This window comes from Mobula hypostoma, chromosome 5 (assembly GCF_963921235.1).
Source record: "Mobula hypostoma chromosome 5, sMobHyp1.1, whole genome shotgun sequence".
In the NCBI taxonomy this organism is placed as follows: Eukaryota; Metazoa; Chordata; class Chondrichthyes; order Myliobatiformes; family Myliobatidae; genus Mobula; species Mobula hypostoma.
The window spans coordinates 140,501,976-140,526,844 of NC_086101.1; the positions used below are offsets into that span (position 1 = coordinate 140,501,976).

The following is a 24,869-nucleotide window of genomic DNA, read 5'->3' on the forward strand; positions in this document are numbered from 1 at the left end:
TCCTGATTTAGCATCATTCCTTTGTGCCGCATTAACAGAGCTAATAAAGACAAGACTAATGGGTGCACACAGCGAGATATCATGTCCCAAAATGCTCCAAGTCAATCAATGCACTGTACAGCTCTTCCTTCACCCTACCATACAGACATGCTTCAGCTGTTTGCCAACCACTCGCTGCTATTCTCCTCCCCCTCCCTCCAAAAGTTCAGAAATAACATCTCCTCCTTGCTGACAATTAACAGAGACACACCTCAAGAATGCATGCTTAGCCCACTGCTCTACTCTCTTCTCCACTCATGACTGCGGCTAAGCACAGCTCACACACTATCTATAACCTCGCCAAGGACACAACTTTTGTTGGCAGAAACTCACTTGATGACAAGAAAATGTGGAGGAATGAGATGGGTGGCCTAGTTAAGTGGTGTCACAACAACCTTGAACTCAATGTCAGTAAGATGAAGTGCCTGATTGTGGACTGCAGGAAGAAGTGAGGAGTTCACATACCAGTCCTCAGTGAGGGATCAGCAGTGAAAAGGGTGGGCAGCTTCAAGCTCCTGGGCATCGACATCTCAGGGCATCTTTCCTGGGCCCAACATATTGATCAATCATGGAAAGGCCGGCTAGCAGTTATACTTCATTTGGAGTTTGATTTGTTTTGGTATAGTTTGACCAGCAAATTTCTACACATGTACCATGGAGGGCAATCTGACTGGTAAGGAAGCTCCAATGCACAGGAGCCATAAAAAAAAAAGCTGCAGAGGGTTGTAAACTCAGCCAGCTAAACATGGACACTAGCCTCCCCATCGTTAAGGACATCTTCAAAAGGTGGCGTCTCAAGATGGCAGCATCTATCATTAAGGACCTTCACCATCCTGAACATGCCCTCTTCTCATTACTACATCTGGGAGGAGGTAGAGGAGCCTGAAGAACCACCTAATATCTTAGAGATAACTTTTTCCCCTCTACCTGCAGATTTCTGAACAGTTCAAGTACACTACATTACTATTTTGCTCTCTTTTACCTTATTAATAAATATTTCCTATCGTAACATAGCAATTTTTTATGCATTGCACTGTCCTGTTGTCATAAAAAAAACAAACTTCACGACAAAAGTCAAAGATACTAAACTGATCCAGAATTCAAACTGTTTCCTTCCAAACAATTCACCGCCAGAAGATGTGGGTTCACAGCTCATTTTGGACATTTGTTGACACTCATCCACTGCAGTACTGAGGGACTCCTGCACCTAAACTTCCCTTTAGGCAGCATAAAATAAAAACAGAGTTTCCTCTCTTTTCATAAAGAGTCAGAGAGCTGCTCATATAACAGACAGTCATCTCTCAATCAATGCCTTTTAAAAAAATTCTCAAATGACTTGTTATAAACATTCAAGCAACACAGACAAAATGCTGGAGGAACTCAGCAGGCCAGGCAGCATCTATGGAAAACAATACATTCGACGTTTCAGGCCAAGACCCTTCTTCAGGACTGGAGAGAATAAAGATTAGGAGCCTGAGTAAGAAGGTGGGGGGGGGGAGGGAAGGAAAAAACACAAGGTGATATGTGAAACTAGGAGGGGGAAGGGGTGAAGTGAAAACTGGGGAGTTGATTGTAGACAGGGCTGGAGAAGAGGGAATCTGATAGGAGAGGACAGAAGGCCATGGAAGAAAGAAAAGGGGGAGGAGCACCAGAGGGAGATGACAGGCAGCTAAGAAGTTAAGGTGAGAGAGAAATAGGAATGGGGAATTGTGCGGGGTGGGGGGGGTTCATTACCAGAAGTTTCAGAAATCATTGTTCATACCATCAGGCTGGAGGCTACCCATATGGAATACAATGTGTTGCTCCTCCAATCTGTGTGTGGCCTCATCACGACAATAGTGGAGGCCATGGACTGACATGTCAGAATAGGAATAGGAATGGGGAGTGGAATTAAAATGGATGGCCACTGGGAGATCTCGCTTTTACTGCTGGACAGAGCATAGATGCTCGGCAAAGCAGTCTCCCAACCTATGTTGGGCCTCACCGATACACAAGAGGCCACACTGGGAGCACCACATACCGTAGATGACCCCAACAGGCTCACAAGTTAAGTGTCACCTCACCTGGAGGGACTATTAGGAGCCCTGAATAGTGGTGAGGGAGGAGGTTTAAGGAGAGGTGTAGCACTTGTTCTGCTTGCAAGCAGGTGGGATCTCTTTGGAGACTGTAATTTCTGCCATCTCCAAAAGGATCCCACCAGCAAGCACATCTTTTCCTCCAATGTTGTTGTTCCGCTGTTTAAAAAAAGGCTCCAAGCATAAAGTAGGAAATTATAGGCTGGTGAGTCTGACATCGGTTGTGAGAAAGTTATTGGGAGGTATTACAAGAGACCGGATATACAAGTATTCGGATAGACATGGACTGATTAAGGATAGTCACAATGGCTTTGTACATGGTAGGTCACGTCTAACCAATCTTATAGAGTTTTGAGGAAGTTACCAGGAAAGTGGATGAAGGCAAGGTTACATGGACTTTGGTAAGGTATTTGACAAAGTCCCGCATGGGAGGCTGGTCAAGAAGGTTCTGCAGATTTTCCCTTGTTTGTGATTGTTATAACATTGTTGTAGGACTTTCTCCACATACAAACTGGCTGCTATCCTTCTCTTACAGCCTTCAAAAATATATCCCTGACAAAAAAGTGTTTGGAACATCCCAAAATAGTGAACAAAATCCTTACAATAGTCTTTATGCCTTGTTATTTAATTCTTACTAAACACGTTTCACTGCTTTTGCAAGGTATATCTCCACACAAAAGCCTTTTCAAAATCACCATGTTTCAGCATCCAAAACTTGCATTTTATGTCTATTGGACCTCCTTTTCTTACAAAAGAGGAAACCACTTTGCCCAGCAGATTTATGTTAACTCTCAGAGCAACCCCACTCCCTCTCTGTAACCTCTCTCACCAACCCAGTTCTCCTACCTCACCCCTCACAACACCTGCACTATGGATACTTTGCAATGTCCGATTAGCTAACAACCTTCTGATCACTGCTCTACCTGTGGTCCAAATCATTTAAATTTTCCCTTCTCTAAAAGGACAGTTGTTGAGTTTTTAATCCAAAAATAGAATGTACCTGCATGCCAAGTATTTGAATTTTAACCAAGTTGATTGAATTAGCAACAAAGATTGTTGCTGGTAGCCAATTTCTTGTTCAGTAATCACCACCAATCAACATTTGTTTGCAACTATTCCAAATTTATCCACTTAAAAAATTAAAACTGCAATTGTATTGTCTTTTCACACGTGTCTGAGATTCGAGTATCAGCCTGACACTAGAACATGACCAGGGATCTTTCCTTCAAATAGTTGGCACAGGGTAATAGAAGGCACCGAGTCCAGCACTGCACTGGGAAGGTTAAGCTTTGAAAATACGTGAAGGATATATGGGGCAAGAGCAGAGAATTGGATTAGTCCTTCCAAAGTGCTCAGGTCCAATGGGCCCTATGGCCTCTTAACGAATAGAGTAAGATTTGAACCATAATCTTCTCCCATGAAGAAATCCCCCCACCCCCCAAAAAATATACGATAAACGTACCAGCGATTAACAAGAGTATTTGGCAGGGAGCTGGTTCTGCACTGAAATTTACGTAGGAAGACGAATTAAGTAACCTAGTGCCAAGAACGTTGTAAAGTTTAAGCCATCGTGCAATTTATACAAGATTAACAGGAGCGCCACAGATAAAGGAAGAAAATGTAAGACGAGGCACAATCGCCCCGTACGTTTCTGACTGGAGCGGGGGCACAAACCATACCGGGACCTGAGCATCCAGCACGCCCCGGCTGCTTCCTGTAACAGCGGGGCAGCCACGGATTGCAAACGGCTCCAAAAATACGGGAGCTGAGGGCTGCAAAACTCGCGCTGGCGTTACTGTGCGAGTTTCAGCGGAGAAAGGGACTGAGACTTCAAAATAAACGACGCGCAAGGATTAACAGAAACACTTCAGCAGCCAATACTTGCCTGACTCTGGAATCTCACAGCCATTTTGGAGATCTACAGGTTAAAACAACACAACCTCGTTTAACAAAAAGAGGCAGAATTCCCCACCCCCCAAGAACCAGGAAGGAGACACCTGGTTCTCCTCCCAGTACCTGGGTCTGCAGCTCTTACACCTACTCTTAAAAAAACCCTGTAATGTTGGTAGCACTTTTTAAAATAAGTATTTAATTTTTCTTTTATAACTTTACTGAACATGTCATTAAACTTCACAAGTATTTCACTGCCAGTGGGGATTCTCATCTCCCTTGTTACCACACCCCTTCCTTTCTCCCAGTCTTCATTTGAAAATGAGGGCAAAAAGACAGATTAACACTTCAAGCCAAAGCATTGATATGTTCAGATTCATCGTCAGTTCTAGCAAGTTTAAGGTCTTTTCACACAAACAGTCGGCAAGATGTACTTTATGAAGTCCTTCAGTTAGTTACAAGAATTGCAAATCAGGGAGGTCAGGTAAAATTTCTATGGGTTCCAGCACATGTAGGGGTGAAGGGGAATGAGAGGGTGGATGAGTTGGCAAAGAGGGCATTAAAGAAAGAAAATGTGGAAATGCACATTAGTATCAGTAAAGCAGAGGTTAAGTGTGTAATCTGGGAAAAAGTCAACCGAATGTGGCAAGAAAGATGGGACAGGGAGGGGAAAGGGAGGCATTTATATCAAATACAAAAGAGTGTTGCAGTTACTAGGGTAGGTAATGGAAACACAAGAGAGGAAATTGTGTGGACTAGGTTAAGGCTGGGGCATTGTGCATTAAACAAAACATTGAAAATGACAGGGAAACACCAGACAGGATTGTGTGAGGAATGTCAGGAAGAGGAGTCAGTAGAACATGTAGTTCTGAGTTGCAGGAAGTATGGGATACAGAGAGAGATGATGAGAACTAAATTAAGGGAGTTGGGGATGCAGGAATTCACATTCAAAGGGTTGCTGGGCATGGGTGAGAGAGCACAAGCCCGGGTATTTTTAGCGTTTTTAAGGGGTACAGGGGTTTTTTATAGAATATGACGAATAAACAGGAATTGGATACTAGGATGGTCAAAGATGGGAGGGTGAAGTGTAGGTTTGTGTGTGTGTGTGTGTGTGTGTGTGTGTGTGTGTGTGTGTGTGTGTGTGTGTGTGTGCGCGCGCGCGATTGGGTGAAGGGATTTAGAATGTATGTCTAGTGCACATTCTGGAGCAGAGAGTGGCGGTAATGCACCATTAAGCTGGATGCCAACCGCCGTAAAACAAGATACAGACAGACAGATTAACACTTCCAAAGGGCCTTTGCTGTTCCGTTCTGAAGGGATCCCAAAGCACTTTACAACCCATTTCTAACTTCGTTACAATATTGGAAATGTAGCAGCCAAATCCACCCAGCAAACACCAGATAATCTGATATAATGCTGTTACGGGGTAATGCTGGCTCCACAACTTTGAGGGAAAGCTCCCCTGCTCTTAAAGTGTCATGAGCACTTAAATCCACTGAAGGGTGAGTTTTAACAGCTCTGAAAGGTGACACTTGCAGCACAGCACAAGGGAAATATTCTAACTGTAACTCCAAGACTCTGGAGAGAGAGTTGAACCGATAGTCTGGATTTTTAGAGGAGTGCCTACAGGGAAGTCCACAAATAGTCCACGCTTGGCTCCCAATACCCAGCCTTGGAAAATAAACACTGGTGTTGCCCAATTTCATTAAATATCCCTGACTACTGACGTCATGCTAATGTTACACATCGGAGGAAAATGACAGGTGAAAATATTGACTTCGATATTCTCTACCACTCTTGAAAAAAATTCAAAAGAAGTTTCACATCTCGGCAACATACACAAAATGCTGGAGGAATTCAACAGTCTAGGCAGCATCGATGGTAAAGAGTAAACAGTCGATGTTTCAGGCTGAGAATTCTTCTTCAGCATTAGGGATGGGCCAAGCCGTGTTATCCCAGGAAGCTCCATGAGTTCAGTCACACCTATTCTTTGTGCAGAAGCTTCTGCAAAACAAGTCAATCAGGCTGTGGTCTGCATTGCAGGTGACAGACACAACAGGATCAGGAAATGGTGGATGTGGTCTAATGTTCTCAAGGAGTCATTTATCATCATCTCACCACAGATTTCAAATGGCAACATATGCTTGGCTGCTGGTGACATGGCTTTCCTGCAAGACTCTTTGTGCACAGCTAGAGTCTGTCCTCAACATTGTCCAGGTGCAAATAAGGTAGTCATCCTCCTCTTCTGCAGCACATGCTCGGGACGCATAGTCCAGAACAGATCCGATGGCCTTTGCTAAAGTTCAGCCCAGGTTGCAGAACTACCCACAGACTCTTCCATGGAACACACACAGAGACAAACACTGGTAGCTGCTGGAAGGCCATAAGCTCACCGGAAACCTCTCTGATATTCCCCAAGTGCACTGGTCAACCAAAACAAGGAGCTGTCTGAATCAGAATGCCTCAGGGTGGCACACTCCAAGGTGCAGAATGACATACTGAGGAAAATCTCGCATGCAATTGTGGTTGTTGTGTACATCTCTCCCTCTGCCAACCCAATGTCGGCATGTAACATCATTTACACCGTCATAGCCAGATTACAAACCCAGCACCCGAGTGCCCTCATTGCCATCTCGGGTGACTTCAACCAGGTTACCATGGCTAGAACACTGCCCAACTTCACGCAGTATGTGAGCTGTACAGCCAGAGGGGAGAGGACTCTGGATTTGATGTACGCTAACGTTAAGGATGCCTACAGCTCCTCTCCCCTCCCCCCACTGGGAAAGTCAGATCACAACCTCGTGCATCTAAAACTCTGCTACGTGCCTCTGGTGAAGAGTAAACCTGCAACCTCGAGGACAGTGAGAAAATGGTCGGAGGAGGCTTATGAGGCGCTCCAGTGTTGTTTTGAGGTGACAGACTGGCAGGCACTCTGTGAGCCACATGGAGAGGATACTGATGGGCTCACAGAGTGCATCACTGATTACATTAACTTCTGTGTGGACTGCAATGTTCCGACAAGAACTGTCCTTTGTTATTCAAATAACAAGCCATGGGTGACAGAGGACATTAAGGACATCCTGAATGCTAAAAAGAGGGTGTTTAGAGATGGAAATAGGGAGGAGCTGAGGGCAATACAGAGGGACCTGAAAGCCAGGATCAGGGAGGCTAAGGATAGCTACAGGAGGAAGCTTGAGTGGAAACTCCAGCAGAACAACGTGAGAGAGGTCTGGAGGGGGATGAGGACCATCACTGGGTTCCGGCAAACCAGCAACAGAGGAGCAGAAGGCAGTGTGGTCAGGGCCAATGAACTTAAACTGTTCTTTAACAGATTTGACATTGTGGCCCCTGCCCATCCCCCACATGAGTCATCTGTTGTCAGCCCCTAACCAACACATATTCCACTCTCCCCTCCTACCCCTCCTCACAGTCCCCCACCCTGCTCTCATGACTATACCCCTTCCCCACACGAAACCACCACGGTGGGCTTCACAGCTGAACAGGTGAGAAGACAGCTGAAACGTCTCAACCCAAGCAAGGCTGCAGGACCGGATGGTGTCAGTACCAGGGTGCTCAAAGCCTGTGCCCCTCAGCTATGTGGAGTACTTCACCATGTTTTCAACCTGAGCCTGAGGCTCCGGAGGGTTCCTGTACTGTGGAAGACATCCTGCCTCGTCCTTGTGCCGAAGACGCTGCGCCCCAGTGGCCTCAATGACTACAGACCGGTGGCATTGACCTCCCACATCATGAAGACCCTGGAGAGACTTGTTCTGGAGCTGCTCTGGCCTATGGTCAGGCCACACTTAGATCCCCTCCAGTTCGCCTACCAGCCCTGACTAGGAGTTGAGGATGCCATCGTCTACCTGCTGAACTGTGTCTACGTCCACCTGGACAAGCCAGCGAGCACTGTGAGGGTCATGTTTTTTGACTTCTCCAGTGCGTTCAACACCATCCGCCCTGCTCTGCTGGGGGAGAAGCTGACAGTGATGCAGGTGGATGCTTCCCTTGTATCTTGGATTCTTGATTACCTGACTGGCAGACCAGAGTACGTGTGCTTGCAACACTGTGTGTCCGACAGAGTGATCAGCAACACTGGGGCTCCACAGGGGACTGTCTTGTCTCCCTTTCTTTTCACCATTTACACCTCGGACTTCAACTACTGCACAGAGTCTTGTCATCTTCAGAAGTTTTCGGATGACTTTGCCATAGTTGGATGCATCAGCAAGGGAGATGAGGCTGAGTACAGGGCTACGGTAGGAAACTTTGTCACATGCTGTGAGCAGAATTATCTGCAGCTTAATGTGAAAAAGATTAAGGAGCTCGTGGTAGACCTGAGGAGAGCTAAGGTACCGGTGAACCCTGTTTCCATCCAGGGAATCAGTGTGGACATGGTGGAAGATTACAAATACCTGGGGATACGAATTGACAATAAATTGGACTGGTCAAAGAACAATGAGGCTGTCTACAAGAAGGCTCAGAGCCATCTTTATTTCCTGAGGAGACTGAGGTCCTTTAACATCTGCCGGACGATGCTGAGGATGTTCTATGAGTCCGTGGTGGCCAGTTCGATCATGTTTACTGGGACAGCGGGCTGAGGGTAGCAGACACCAACAGAATCAACAAGCTCAGTCGTAATGCCAGTGATGTGGGGATGGAACTGGACTCTCTGACGGTGGTGTCTGAAAAGAGGATGCTGTCTAAGTTGCATGCCATCTGGTTAATGTCTCCCATCCACTACATAATGTACTGGGTGGGCACAGCAGTACATTCAGCCAGAGACTCATTCCACCGAGATGCAGCACAGAGCGTCATAGGAAGTCATTCCTGCCTGTGGCCATCAAACTTTACAACTCCTCCCCTGGAGGGTCAGACACCCTGAGCCAATAGGCTGGTCCTGGACTTATGGCATAATTTACATATTACTATTTAACTATTTATGGTTTTATTACTATTTATTATTTATGGTGAACTGTAACGAAAACCAATTTCCCCCGGGATCAATAAAGTATGACTATGACTATGAATGACAGAAGCCTGGTGCAGCCACTGTGTGTATAGAGAAAGGGTGTGTCTTCCTGCCACTGCACAAGACAATTTACATAGGAGCAGAATTAGACTATTTAGCCCATTGAGTATGCTCTGCCTGGTGCAGCCACTGTGTGTATAGAGAAAGGGTGTGTCTTCCTGCCACTGCACAAGACAATTTACATAGGAGCAGAATTAGACTATTTAGCCCATTGAGTATGCTCTGCCATTCATCGTGGCTGACTTATTATCCCTCTCAGCCCATTCTCTTGTCTTCCCGGCATAAACATCACCTAGGATCTCACGTGGTCTGTACCTACCGGCTGTGTGGTGAAAAAGGCACAACAGCGCCTCTTTCATCTCAGACAGTTGAAGTTCGGTATGGGTCCCCAGATCCTAAGAACTTTCTATCGGGGCGCAATTGAGAGCATCTTGACTGGCTACATCACTGTTGGTATGGGAACTGTACTTCCCTCAATTGTAGGACTCTGCAGAGAGTGGTGCGGACAGCCCAGCACATCTGTAGCTGTGAATTTCCCATGATTCAGGATATTTACAAAGACAGGTGTGTAACAAGGGCCCGAAGGATCATTGGGGACAGAGTCAGCCCAACCACAAACTGCTCAGCTGCCACCATCCGGGAAACCGTACTGCAGCATAAAAGCCAGGACCAACAGGTTCCAGGACAGCTTCTTCCACCAGGCCATCAGACTGATTAATTCATGCTGACACAACTATATTTCTATATGATATTGACTATCCTGTTGTACATAATATTTATTATAAATTATTATAAATTGCACATTGCATATTTAGACAGAGATATAACAAAGATTTTTACTCCTCATGTATATGAAGGATGGAAGTAATAAAGTCAATTCAATTTCATTCCAACCTTTAATAGCTTGGCTAACCAAGAAACTATCAACTTCCACTTTAAATATACTCAATGACTTGGCCTCCACAAGCAACATGTGGCAATGAATTCCACAGATTCACTCCCCTCTGGCTAAAGAAATTCTTCCTCATCTCTGTTCTAAAGAACTGTCACTCCAAGTCTGAGGCTGAACCCTCTGGGCCTAGACTCACCCACTGTAAGGAACATCCTCTACACCTCCAGTCTATACGAGTCTTTCAATATTCGATAGGATACAAGATCCCCCGTCATTCTTCTAAATACCAGTGAATGCAGGCCCAAACCCATCAAATGCTCCTGTTAACCCTTTCATTCCCAGGGTCATTTTCATGACTGACCTCTGGGCCCTCTCCAATGCTAGCACATCTTTTCTTAGATAGGAGGCCCAAAACTGCTCACAATACTCCCAAGTGCAGTCTGACCAATGCATTATTAAGAACACTGAGGCTGTCTACAAGAAGGGTCAGAGCCGTCTCTATTTCCTGAGGAGACTGAGGTCCTTTAACATCTGCCAGACGATGCTGAGGATGTTCTACGAGTCTGTGGTGGCCAGTGCTATCATGTTTGCTGTTGTGTGCTGGGGCAGCAGGCTGAGGGTAGCAGACACCAACAGAACCAACAAACTCATTTGTAAGGCCAGTGATGTTGTGGGGATGGAACTGGACTCTCTGATGGTGGTGTCTGAAAAGAGGATGCTGTCTAAGTTGCATGCCATCTTGGACAATGTCTCCCATCCACTACATAATGTACTGGGTGGGCACAGGAGTACATTCAGCCAGGGACTCATTCCACCGAGATGCAACACAGAGCGTCATAGGAGGTCATTCAAACTTTACAACTCCTCCCTTGGAGGGTCAGACACCCTGAGCCAATAGGCTGGTCCTGGACTTATTTCCTGGCATAATTTACATATTACTATTTAACTATTTATGGTTTTATTACTATTTATTATTTATGGTGCAACTGTAAAGAAAACCAATTTCCCCCAGGATCAATAAATTATGACTATGACTATGCTATAAAGCCTCAGCATTACATTCTTGCTTTTATATTCTAGTCCTCCCAAAATAAATGCTAAAATTGCAATTGCCTTCCTTACCACCAACTGAATCTGCAAATTAACCTTTAGGGAATCCTGCACAAGGACTCCCAAGTCCCTCGGCACCTCAGAATTTTGAATCATTTCCGGTTAGAAAATAGTCTACACATTTATTCCTTCTATCAAAGTGTATGACCATATGCTATATTCCAATTGGCACTTCTTTACCCATTCTCCCAATTTGCCCAAGTTCCTCAACACTACTTGCCTCCCTGCCCATCTTTGTATCATCTGCAAACTTGGCCATAAAGTCATCAATTCTGTCATCATATCATTGACATATAACATGAAAAGAATCAGTCCTAATAAATACCTGTGCAGAACACCACTAGTCACAATCAGCCAACCAGAAAAAGCACCTTTCACTCCCACACTTTGCCTCCTGCTAGTCAGCCAATCTTCTATCCCTTCTATTTATCTTCCTGTAATACCATGGGCTCTTGTCTTGCAAGCAGCCTTTTGTGTGGCACCTTGTCAAAGGCCTTCTGAAAATCCAAGTCGACAACATTCCCTGACTCCTTTGTCTATCCTGCCTGTTATTTCCTCAAATAATTCCAACAGGTTTTTCAGGCAAATTTTCCCTTAAGGAAACTGTGCTGACTTTGGCCTATTCTATTATGTGCCTCCAAGTATTCCAAAACCTCATTCTAAGCCAGGCTAACTGGCTTATAATTTCCTTTCTTTTGACTCCCTCCCATCTCAAAGAGTGGAATGACACTTGCAATTTTCCAGTCCTTCCAGAACCATTCCAGAATCCAATGATTCTTGAAAGATCTTACTGATGTCTACACAATCTCTTCAGCTACCTCTTTCAGAATCCTGGGGTGTAGTTCATCTGATCCAGATGACTTATCCAACTTCAGACCTTTCAGCTTCCCAAGCACCTTCTCCTTAGTAATAGAAACAACACTCACTTCTGCCTCAAAATACTTTAGTTCATGCACTATTTCTTGGCCCCTCATACTACATCTTCAGCATCATTTTCCTCTGGTCTGATATCCACTCTCGCCTCTCCTTTACCTTTAAACTACCTAATCAAATCTGGTTAATTTCACAACACCCAAGCCAGAATTGCCTTTCCACTAGTGGGCTCAATCACATGCTGCTCTAAAAAGCCATCTTATAGGCATTCTACAAATCCCCTCTCTTGGGATCTGGCACCAACTCGATTTTTCCAATCTACCTGCATATTGAAACCCCCCATGGCTATCATAACATTGCCCTTTTTACATGCCTTTTCTGTCTCCAATTGTAACTTGTATACAGGCCTCCAAATAGTGAACAGGATGAGGATACAACTCCCATCAGGGTCTTTTTACCTTTGCAGTATCTTAACAATACCCTCAAGGATTCTACATCTTCCGATCCTATGTCACCCATTTCTAAGGATTTGATTTCATGTTTTAACCAACAAAGCTACCCCACCCTCTCTGCCTACCTGCCTGTCCTTTCAGTAAAAAAATGTATCCTTGGATGTTAAGCACCCCACGATGACCTCCTTTCAACCATGACACAGTGTTACCCACAATGTCACAGATGTCAATCTGGAATTGCGCCTCAAGATCATCTACGTTATTCTGTATACAGCGTGCATTCAAATATAACACCTTCGGTCCTGTATTCATCACCTTTCTGATTTTGCCCCCCCTGTTGCATTTCAACTCATCCCACTGACTGTAGCTTTGCTCTACCATCTGCCTGTGTTTCCTTACAGTCTCACTACACACTGCCTCTACTTGTGTGCGACACAGGAAATCTGGGAGCCCTCCAGCCTCCTGGAAACCACACCTGCACCAGGTGCACTGAGCTGTAACTCTTCAGAACGTGACAAGGAACTGGAGCTGCAGCTCAATGACCTTCAGCTCATATGGGAAACTGAGGAGTGTACAGTATAGATAAGAGCTACAGGGAGGTAGTCACCCCCAGGTTGCAGGAGGCAGGTAACTGGGTGACTGTCAGGAGAAGGAAAGGAAATGGGCAGCCAAAACAGAGTACCCTTGTGGCCATTCCCCTCGATAATAAGTGTATCATTTTGGATGCTGTTGAGGGGAGACAACCTAACAGCAGGAACTGCAGCGACCTGAGCTCTGGGACTGAGTTAGGCTACGTGACTCAGAAGGGAAAGGGTAAAGATGAGGACTGCAGTAGTGTTCGGGGATTCCATATTTAGAGGAGTAGACATGAGATTCTGTGGATGTGAAAGAAACACTTGGATGGTATATTGCCTTACCGGGGTCAGGGACATCTTGGATCAGGTCTGTGGTATTCTAAAGGAGAGGATAAGTAGCCAGAAGTTTTGATTCATATTGGCACCAATAACATAGCTCGGTAAGGCGAGGAAGTCCTGAAGAGAGATTCTAGGGAGTTAGGTAGAAAGCTGAAAAGCAGGACCTTTGGGTAGTAATCTCTGGATTGCTGCCTATGCCATGCAACAGTGAGGGTAAAAATAGAAGCATTTGGTAGATAAATGAATGGCTGAGGCAGTGGAGCAGTGGAGCAGTGGAGCAGGGGATAGGGGTTCAGATTTGTGTATCATTAGGATTCCTTCTGGGGAAGGTACGGCCTGCACAAAAGGGAAGGGTTACACCTGAACCCAAAGGTGACCAATATCCTTGCTTGAGCCGCTTGGGAGCATTTAAACTCATTTGGCAGGGAATGGGAACTGGAGTGATAGGGCTGAGGATGTGGCAGTTGGCTTACAAACAGAGACACTGTGTAGTGAGACTGCTAGCAAGGCAAGGCTGATGATATTGGGAGGATATGCAATGTAGAAGGGAGACGAAAATCAAAAAGGGTGATGAAAACAGGACTGAACATGTCATATTTGAATGCACACAGTACTGTAGAATATGAAGCATAATGTAGCACAGTTAGAGATAGGCATTTATGATATTGTGGCTATCATAGAATCGTGGATGAAACAAGATTATACCTGGGAACTTAACATCCAAAGAGCACATTGTATTGAAAGAATAGGCAGGTAGGCAGAAGAGGTGGGGTGTTGCTATTGGTAAAAAATGAAATCAAATCCTGAGAAAGAGGTGACATAGGATCAGAAGGGGTAGAAACATTGTGAGTAGAGTTGAGAAACTACAAGGGTAAAAAGATCCTTATGGGAGGTAGAAAATGCATGTCAAAAAATCAATGTTATGACAGTCATGGGGGAATTCAATATGCAGGTAGATTGGGAAAATCTGGCTGGAGCTGGATCCCACCAGGGGGAATTTGTAGAAATCATACAAGATGGCTTTTTAGAGCAGCTCATGGTTGAGCCCACTATTCTGGAGTAGCTGTTGTACAATGAACTAGAATAGATTAAGGAGCTTAAGGTAAAGGAACCCTTGGGTACATTTTGAGAGGAATAAGCTAGTCAGATATATCAGTATTATGGCGGAATAAAAGGAATTACAGGAGCACGAGAGAGGAGATGGCCCACATTGATTGGAAGAAGACACTAGCAGGGATGATGGCGGAGCAACAATAGCTGAAGCTTCTGGGAACAATTTGGAATATGCAGAATAGATACATCCCAAAGAGGTAGTATTCTAAAAGCAGGGTGACGCAACCATGGCTGACAAGGGAAGTCAAAGTCAACATAAAGGCCAAGGAGAGGGCATATAATAAGAGCAAAAATTAATGGGAAGTGACAGAATTGGGAAGCTTTTAAAAAAAAACAGAAGGTAACAAAAAAATGTCATAAAGAGGAAACAAATGGAATACAAAAGTAAGCTAACAAATAATGTTAAAGTGGATACCATAAGTTTCTCCAGAGGTATAAAGAGTAAAAGAGAGGCAAGAGTACATATCGGACCACTGGAAAATGATTCTGGAGAGGTAGTAATGGGGGACAAGGAAGTAGCAGATGAACTGAATAAGTATTTTGCATTAGTCTTCACTGTGCAAGATATGAAAGTTTGAGAGGGCAGAAGTGAGTGAAGTTGCCATTACTAGGGAAAAAGTACTTTGGAAAGTACCTTGGAAATTTAAAGGTCTGAAGGTAGATAAATCATCTGAACCAGATGGTCTACGCCCTAGGGTTCTGAAAGAAGTGGCTGAGATTGTGGAGGCATTATTAATTATCTTTGAAGAATCAAGAGATTCTGGAGGACTAGAAAATTACAAATATAACTTCACTCTTCAATAAGGGAAAGAGGCAGAAGAAAGGAAATTATAAGCCAGTTAGTCTGACCCCAGTTATTGGGAAGATTGTGGAGTCAATTGTTAAGGATGGGCTTCAGGGTACTTGGAGGCACGAAATAAAATAGGCCAAAGTCAGCATGGTTTCCTTAAGGGAACATCTTGCCTGACAAATCTGTTGGAATTCTTTTGAAGAAACAACAAGCAGAATAGACAAAGGAAAATTGGTGGATGTTGTGTACTTGGATTTTCAGAAGGCCTTTGACAAGGTGCCACATGCAAGTTAAGAGTCCATGGTATTATAGAAAAGATACTAGCATGGATAGAGCCAATTGGCAGAAGCAAAGAGTGGGAATAAAGGGAGCAGTTTCTGGTTCACTGCTAATGTCTAGTGGTGTTCCACAGGGTTCTCTGTTGGGACCATTTCTTTATTCGTTATATGTCAATGATTTGGGTGACTAAATTGATGGCTTTGAGCCCAAGTTTGCAAAGATAAGTGGAGGAGCAGGTAGTGCTAAGGAAACAGAGAGGCTGTGGAAGGATATAAACAGTTTAGGTGAATGGACTAAGAAGTGGCAGATGGGATAGTGTCGGGAATTGTATGGTCATGCACATTGGTAGAAGAAACAAAAGCGTAGCCTATTTTTTTTTAAATGGAGAGAAAATTCCCTAAAGGTTAATTTGCAGGTTGAGTCAGTGGTGAGGAAGGCAAATGCAATGCTAACATTCGTTTCAAGATGGCCAGAATATAAATCAAGGATATAATGTTGAGTCTTTATAAGGCACTGCTGAGGCCTCACATAGAGTATTGTGAACAGTTTTAGGCCCCTTATCTAAGAAAGGATGGGCTGACATTGGAGAGGTTTCAAAGGAGGTTCATGGAAATGATTCTGGGATTGAAAGGCTGATCATATGAGGAGAGTTTGATGGCTCTGGTTCTGTATTCAATGAAATTCAGAAGAATATGGGGGTGGGGGGGGGAGATCCAATTGAAACCTATTGAATGTTGAAAGGCCTCGACAGAGTGAATGTGGAGAGGATGCTTTCCATGGTGGTGGAGTTTAAGACCAGAGGGCACAGCCTCAGAAATGAGGAACATCCATTTAGAACAGAGATTTCTTTAGCCAGAGAGTGGTGACTCTGTGGAATTCATTGCCACAGGCAGCTGTGGAGAGCAGGTCATTGGGTCTACTTAAGGCAGAGATTGCAAAATTTTTGATTAGTCAAGGCATGGAGAGTTATAGGGAGTAGGCAGGAGATTGGGGCTGAGAAGGAAATGGATTAGCCATGAGGCAATGGCAGAACAGATTTGATGGGCCAAATGGCCTAGTTCTGCTCCTATATCTTATGGTCTTATATGAACTGCCCCATCCTCCCCATTCCAGTTCCTAACCCTCTGCCAAATTAGTTTAAATTCTCCCCCACAGCTCTAGCAAACTTGCCCACAAGGATACTTGACCCCTCAGGTTCAGGGGAAACCCATCCTTTTTGTATGGGTCATGCTTTCCCCAGAAGAGATTCCAACTATCCAGAAACCTGAAACCCAGCACCCTGCACCAATTCCTCAGTCATGCATTCATCTGCAAGATCATTCTATTCTTACTGTCTCTGGCACATAGCACAGGCAGCAATCCAGAGATTACCACCCTGGAGGGCCTGCTTTTTAGCTTTCTGCCTAACTCCCAATATTCCCTCTTCAGGACCATCGCCTTTTCCTACCTATGTTGCTGGTATCAATATGTGTCACGTCTTCTGGCTGTTCACCATCCCGCTTTAGAATGTTGTGGACCCAATCAGAGACATTCCTGACCCTGGCACCCGGGAGGCAGAACGCCATCTTGAGTGTCTTCATCACATCCACAAAACCTCCTGTCTGCCCCCACCCCAACTATGGAATCCCCTATTGCTACTGCACACCCTCTCCCTCCTTCCCTTCTGAGCCACAGCGCCAGACTCAGTGTCATACACCTGCTCGCTGTGTCTTCTCCCTGGTAGATAATCCTCCCAAACAGTACCCAAGGTTGAATACTGATTATTGAGGGGAATAGCCACAGGGGTACGCTGCACTGGCAGAGCACTGAGTAGCAGACAAGAAATATCCCACTCTGATGCCTTTCAAATCACTGCCAGCGACTTCAGTCAGGCTTGTTTGAAGAAATCTCTGCCCAATTATCATCAACACATCAGCCGCAGCACAAGGGGGTGCCATCATCTTGACCACCCTTATACTCCAATTAGGAACGCCTACTATTTCATCCTTAGACCATTTTTCAGGAAATCTGATCACCTGGCTGTCCTCTTCCTACCAGCATACAGGGAGAGGTTAAAGAGCAAGACTGCAGAGGTACGGACATCAGTGAGGTGGTCGCAGGAGGCAGAGGAGTGGCTACAGGGTTGCTTCAGGTGGGTTGACTGGCCCACGTTCAAGGACTCAGAGGATCTGAATGAACAAATATGCTGTGGTTATCAAACATTTTTACAAAAACAACCATAATCAAGTGTACCCCCACAAATGATTCAGTCTTCCCCAACCGGAAGTCCTGATGAACCATGAGATCCACAGTCTGCAGAGGGCCAGATTAGTGGTGTTTTGGTCTGGTGACCTCGGGAAAGCCATCTCACATGCGTAGTGCCAATTCTGGAACAAACTTGAGTCACTGAAGGACGCACAGCAGCTGTGACAGGGATTAAATGTTATCAACTCCTACAAAGTGAAACCAACTGATGACATAGGTGATAACAAGCTTTCGCTCCCAGATGAGCTCAATGCCTTTTATGTTTGCTTTGTCCTTCAAAATATGGAGGCACCTTCAAAACCTCTGACAGCTCCCAAAGACCCTGTGATTTCAGTCTGAGCCCAATGACAGGGCATCCTTCAGCGGGGTGAACCCACGGAGAAGCCCAAATACTAAAGACCTCTACAGATCGACTGGCTGGAGTGTTCACTGATATCTTTAACCTCTTGCTTCGGCAGTCTGAGTTGCCCACCTGCTTTAAGCAGGGTTCTTTCATACTGGTGCCAAAGAATGATAACTTGTCTCAATAACTATTGTCCAGTAGCACCTACATCCACAGTGATGAAGTGCTTTCAGAGGTTGGTGATGAAACATACCAACTGCTGCCTCAGAAGCAACTTGGATCCACTCTAATCTGCCTTCTGGCACCACAGGATCACAGCAGGTACCATTTCATTGGCTCTTCACTCAGTATTGAAACATCTAGGCAGCGAAGATGCATAAATCAAGATGGTCTTTATCAATTACAGCATTCCATACTATCATCCCCTCAAAAGTAATCGATAAGCTTCAAGACCTTGGCTTCAATACCTCCTTGTGCAACTAGATCCTCAGTCCTCACTTGCAGGCCCCAGCAGGTTTGGATTGGCAACAACATCTCCTCCACAATCAACACCAGCACAGGTGCACACAAGGCTGTGTGCTTAGCTCCCTGCTTTATTCATTTATTCTTACGACTGTGAGGCTAAGCACAGCTCCAAAGCTATATTTAAGTTTTCTGACAACACCACTGTTGCTGGCCAAATCAAACATGGTGATGAATCACCACATAGGAAGGAAATTGAAAATCTGGCAGAGTGGTGGCACAGCAACAACCTCTCACTCAATATTAGCACGAGCAAGGAGCTGATTATTGACCACAGGAGGAGGAAATCTGAAGTCCATGAGTCAGTCCTCAGAGGTGTAGAGGGTCCGCAACTTTAAATTCTTTGGTGTTGTCACTTCAGAGGATTTCCCCCATTCAAGTCGTGTTCTCGTCTTGTTGCTGCCATCAAGAAGGTGCTACAGGAGCCTTAAGAGCCACAACACCTGTTTCAGGAATAATTATTACCCTTCAACCATCAGGCTGTTGAAGAAGGGACAACCATTTACCCCAACACAGATACGCTCCCACAACTCAAGGGTACACTTTCAATGACTCTTCATCTTATGTTCTTAATATTTATTACCTTTTCTCCTTTTTCACATTTGCACAGTTTGTCATCTTTTACACATTGGTTGTTAGTCTGCCCTGTTGGGAGTGGTCTTTTATTGATTCTATTGTGTTTCTTTTATTTACCGTACAAGAAAATGAATCACAAGTTTGTGTATGGTGACATAAATGTACTTAAGATAATACATTTACTTTGAACTTTAAGGTATTAATTAAAAAGTGTATATGAAGCAGTTTTCAAAGTGAAGTAGAACATAATCCAATATTTAAAATTTATAATCCAATCAAATGGCTATGATGAGGATTTTTTAAAAATCTTCATTTCAAAGAATAGACTCATTCACTGACATGCAAAGAATAATTTGCGTTCTTAGCAACTGATGCATCATACATGAGTTATTATATTGTACTATTAATAATGACACACTCACTGTTCTTCTCTGTACTAAATTTTCAAAGCATTCTCTGCAAAATTTGTGAGGAAGCTACGGTAAGATCAACCATGAAAGAATAAGACGATGCTCCATCACAAGGTCAAATAAGGATTCACAAGAAACATCATTGTTTGGAAGGAAGAATTAAGTGCAGCAATTTGCACTGAAGGAGCATTTTCTTTTAAGTGCTATATAGTTATACATTATGCTTGGAGCCATAGACTTCAAGGTCCATTAAAACCGGAGGAGAAGCCGAACAATCTAGAAAGTGAAATTGATGGCAGGGCCACTAATGCTTTAGCCAATTGGAAATGTTCAACCCACCAGAATTGGAACAATTCCAGACAAGAGAAGGTGCAATAACTTACAAGGACTAGGGGGAAAACAAAGCAACAATAAGACCAGAATTCAATGTAGTTGACAAGTGAGTGTTGGCTAAACAAGCAGAATGAATTAAGATATCATCAGTAAAGCTTTGCTCAAATTCAGACAGCAGCAAAGGAAATCAGTAGCAAACAGTACAATTATGAAGGGAGCCCAGGAAAAGAAACCAGGGAGGATTCACACACAGAACCTTTGAAGGTATCAAGGCCAGTTGAACAGACAGAACACTTCAAGCTGGGTAATTAGTGTTTTTTTTTAAAGTAGTAAACAATATCACTTGGCTTGGGCTGGAATGGTGAAAAAAAACTCTGCATAGAATTTCAAAATTAACATGCTCCACTCCTATTAAGTGCACAAACAACCTTTTTTTTAAAAAGTCTTGATGAAGGGTCTCAGCCCTAAATGTCAACTGTTTATTCATTTCCATTTGCTGCCTGACCTGCTGAGTTCCTCCAGCATTTTGTGTGTGTTGACCTGAATCATCGGCATCTTTGGAATCTCCTAATTAAAGTAGGTGTCTCTACATTGCTAATGCTATTGTTTTCACCACATACAGATTTTTGTATCGCAGAATGCTGATTTCTAATTAAGTTGAGAGCACAGTTTCCCAGAATAATGTAAATATGCAGAATAATCAAAATACATAGTATTTAGATTGATCTAGTTGCTTATGCTCCAATCAGGCCTCCTCCCTGATACTATCAATATTTCATAATTATAGACCATAGAAAAAGGCCCTTCAGCCATCACATAAGACATAGGCCATTCAGCCCATCGAGTCTGCTCCACCATTCCATCATGGCTGATCCCGGATCCCACTCAACCCCATACACCTGCCTTCTTGCCATATCCTTTGATGCCCTGACCGATCAGGAAACTATCACCTTCTGCCTTAAATATACCCATGGCCTTGGCCTCCACCGCAGTCTGTGGCAGAGCATTCCACACTCATTTCCACTAACCCCACTTGCCTATATTGCCACCTTTCCTTCTATCCCCTCCTTGTATTAATCATCCAGCATTACCTTAAATATACCCTATTCTCCAAGAATAAATCCCACATTCTGATTCATTTCGCCCCAAGTCTCTAATAAACTCCATAGGGAATGCCTTACATTTATGACCCCCAATTTTATTCTTTCTCCAAACTGGGGTTACTTAGTATGTTACTTAAAGATAAAACTCAAGGAAAAATGTATCTTCTACAAGCAGATTTGTCCTCCAACTAAGTATAGATCAATACTATTACAAACAGTCAACAAAGTGTTCCATAAAAACTGTGTCAAAGTATAAACCTTTTCAATTCCCATACGTACACCAACCATATTTCTAATTTTCAGTGCCTTCAGTTTACTACAGTCAATCCCGGTTAACTGGGCCACATCAGGACCAGTACATTTTGGCCCAATTAAGTGGTAGCCCTAATTAGCCAAAGATACATTGAAATATTTCAAAGGTTTATAAAAGGTGAACTACCATTTAACTGAGTAACTATTTAGGCATTTAAATGAAATACAGAACAAATTTATAACAGTACTACAGTACTATAAAACAGCACATTAATTCCTAATAGTTATCGACGGAGAAGTTCATTTGCCGTGTACTTTCAATTGATTGTAAATGAACAAAATCAGCTCAGCACCTTAATCCAGATAATGGATATCCTTCATACAATGTTCACATGATTACATTCTACAAATCATTTTTATTGTAACATTCAAGATGATTGCCAATAGCTTCATAATTCCTAACTTGTTGAAGTAGTGAAATCATTTCATTTTGACTTTTGGCTGTTTCTGGCATCTCCAAGCCTGAATGCTTGGAACCGCAGTGAGCAAAACAGTTCTGAGTAGTCTAACTGCATGTTTCTCGCCGACTATCAGTGATGAAACATGACTGCTTTTTGAACACAAACACACGTAACTGACATTATTTAAAAATATGTAGTGCCTAAGCATGCAACTGATGCTAGATTGAAACTGTTCAGCAAATTTGCCCCAAATAAACAAAGGGAATCCCAGCTACTTTCTCTATTTAAGAATTGTGCTAAATAAACAGCTGTCCTGATTAACTGATGGCCCAGTAAATGTACATAATTTTCGTACCGAAATCAGCTTGCAGCAGAGGCTGAATAAAAGTTTTGTTAACCCACTGCTTGCCCTTCCTCTGTTTCTCCATCATTTTCATCAGTAGCACGGCAGAGGCTGCTTTATGAACGCTTTCTGGCAAACCTTTACCAGGTTTTCCAAGCTTTAATGGAGGACAAAATGTCATAATATTAAAGAAAAGGTGTAACAGACCTGGCAAACATCTTCCCTTTCATTTCCAATACATGAACTAGAACCTCATTTCAGCTGGCCGCATTAAACAAAGAGGGAGGCACAAGACAGTGACTTAGCTTTGGCTCAGTGGCTGACTCTCACAAATTGGGGTTATACAGATGTGGGTTCTAATCTTTTTCAAGACCCTAGAATAAAAAATTTACACTGATGCAGTATTGAAGGTGATGCAATTAATTAATATTTTTTTAGTAACTGCAATTAATTACATCTTTATTTTTTAATAACCGCAGCTCCAGAGAAATTTCCTGATGATCAAATAAGCTGCATGTGAAAATGTTGGTCCTGCCAGTTAATCTAGCCTGTCCTAGACAGCTGAGATCCCTGCAATCCAGACTCTCACTCCCCGATAAAAACCACAGAATTTCTTGGCAGAGATGACACAGTGGAAACTTCCTAACAACGTACTATGGATAGAACAAACTTTTCAAAGCTAAATAGGCAACAACATTGTTTTAGACCACAACTCAGTTCTACAGCTTTCCTTTGAACTTTTTCCAAGATTCCAATTTCACTCAGATGTGAAAGCCATTACCATTTGTGTATCCCAACTTGTGGCTTAAAAAGAACCAAGCACAAAGGCCTGCATCATATATTTCAAATTATGTAGATTGTTTCTGCAAATATACCACATTGGTTTAAATTATAGCTTCATGGCATTAGTTATGAAGCTTTCAAGTTATAGATCTCTCATAATATATATTTATCTTATCTCTAATTCTTGTAAGGTACATGTATTGAGATGTCAACTTAGTGGGCTCGTCTTGGATAGAGAGAATGCGGTTCAAATCCCAATTCAGAGTCCCATTTTTGTGCTTTCCAGCAATCGTAAATATCTAAGTCAACTGAAGAACTTCAAGATAAACTACAATTTGAACATCTAGTAATAATCAGGTAGTGGGTTTGATGAAGGTAAATTAGCTTCTCAATTCCTATGCATCTTCAAAAAAATACTGCATTGGCTACGGGGTACCAAGATGTCATGAGCCACTAAGATGGTGAGATAGAAATAAAAACTTTGTTCCTTCATATGCACACACTTTCATAAAAACTATTCAATTACCTTGGGGGTGGGGGGGGGGGGAGAAATCACTACTGCTGCCAGCTAATTTAACTTGGCCCAACCATGGTAGATTCACCCAAGCAACTCAAGAAAATATGGCTTAGCACCTGATTGGCATTAGAAGGCATTCCCAGTGCATTACTTTTGGAGACAAATTCAAATTTACCACTCCAAGGGGAGCTGGAAAAGTAACTGAATGGAAATAAGTTGCAGAGTTATGGCGAATGGGATGAGATAGATTGTTCTTGCATGAGTTGGTACAGTTTCATTGGGATGGATAGCAGCCTCCTCTGTTGTAATCACAGGGAGGATATGATAACACACGAGTGGGCCTAGAAGATAATCATGAAGGTTAGAACTGGAGAAGTTTAGTCAGGTTTAACTAGAATAGGATGAAGGGCGATTTAATTGAGATTCATAAAGTCATGAAGGACCCAAAGAGTTGATCAAATGAACTAATTTGTTTAACATAGAGAGACAGATTTAACTAATAGGACGTTAGAGGAGAATTGAGGAGTTTCTCCTCCCTCCAACTCACAAAAGGGGCAAAGATGATCTGGCATCTTCATTGCCTGAAAAGGGTGATAGAGGAAAAGACTTTAAGTAAACTAGATCAGCAAAAACGTGGAAGGCCACAGAGTAAATCTTGTATATTAGTGCTGATCTAGTTTCTTTAGAGCTAGTACAGGCTGAGAATCTCTTATCCAAAATGCTTGGGGCCAGAAGTGTTTCAGAAAAAGTCCAAAATCTGATTTTAGAATATATAATGAGAAAGCTTGGCATCGCCCTCATTTCTGACCCTGAATCTGTGTGCTACTGGTAAGCAGTCTTTATCTTACACGTGTTCATCATACACATGCACTTAACAGTAAAAGTGATTACATATCATTAATATGATGAGAATATAATGTGTGCAGGGTAACAATAACAGCATTGGGAGAATACCTGAACCAGCTGTTGAACAAAAAGCTATGGCATGCTTTCCGTCTCCACCTACGATGCTACATTTTGATTAAAAGGTTACAGTACACTATTTGTATTTTGCTTTTCTCAGGTTTTACATAAGGTATAAAATCAATCAGCATTGTAGAGTTGTTCTGGTGCTAAATTTTTGTGATCAGCAGGTGCTTTAAAAATTTAACGCCATGCCTTTTCTTAAATTTCAGCAACCAGCCTCCTATATATTCAGAATTACCTTCAATTTTCAGTTCATTGCAACAGACCTTTGCTTGTTTCATGTTCAGCTTAGCATTAAGTGGCATATCTTCACTACAACACTGATGATACACAACTTGAGATCTTCATTTTTCACTTTCTTCTATTTTTCATTAACTTCTGTTCATTACATACACGAGGTCACTTCTCAGAACTGTCTATGGTGCACAGAGACCTGCCTGGGAACCTTTCCAGCGTCTTGTGAAATTTTCCATTTGTGACGTCACGTCAGCGCTCAAAAATAATTCGGATTTTGCAGGTTTTCGGATTTTGGAATTTCAGATAAGGGGCACTCAGCCTGTATT

General features: G+C 43.2%; 1 protein-coding gene across 4 annotated transcripts in view; it reads right to left on the bottom strand.

The window, feature by feature from the left end:
- tjp2a (tight junction protein 2a (zona occludens 2)) overlaps positions 1-24,869 on the bottom strand; it is a 160,577-nt gene that overhangs the window by 105,348 nt on the left and 30,360 nt on the right. The window contains exon 1 of one of the 4 annotated variants that reach the window (XM_063049071.1): positions 4,000-4,096. The exons of 2 other annotated variants lie outside the window; for them this stretch is intronic. In XM_063049071.1, the coding sequence (XP_062905141.1) occupies positions 4,000-4,023 (24 nt within the window). In that variant the 5' untranslated portion in view covers positions 4,024-4,096. Of the gene's footprint in view, positions 1-3,576; positions 3,756-3,999; positions 4,097-24,869 lie in introns of those variants that run through there. One more of the 4 variants, XM_063049074.1, reaches the window with a different exon arrangement.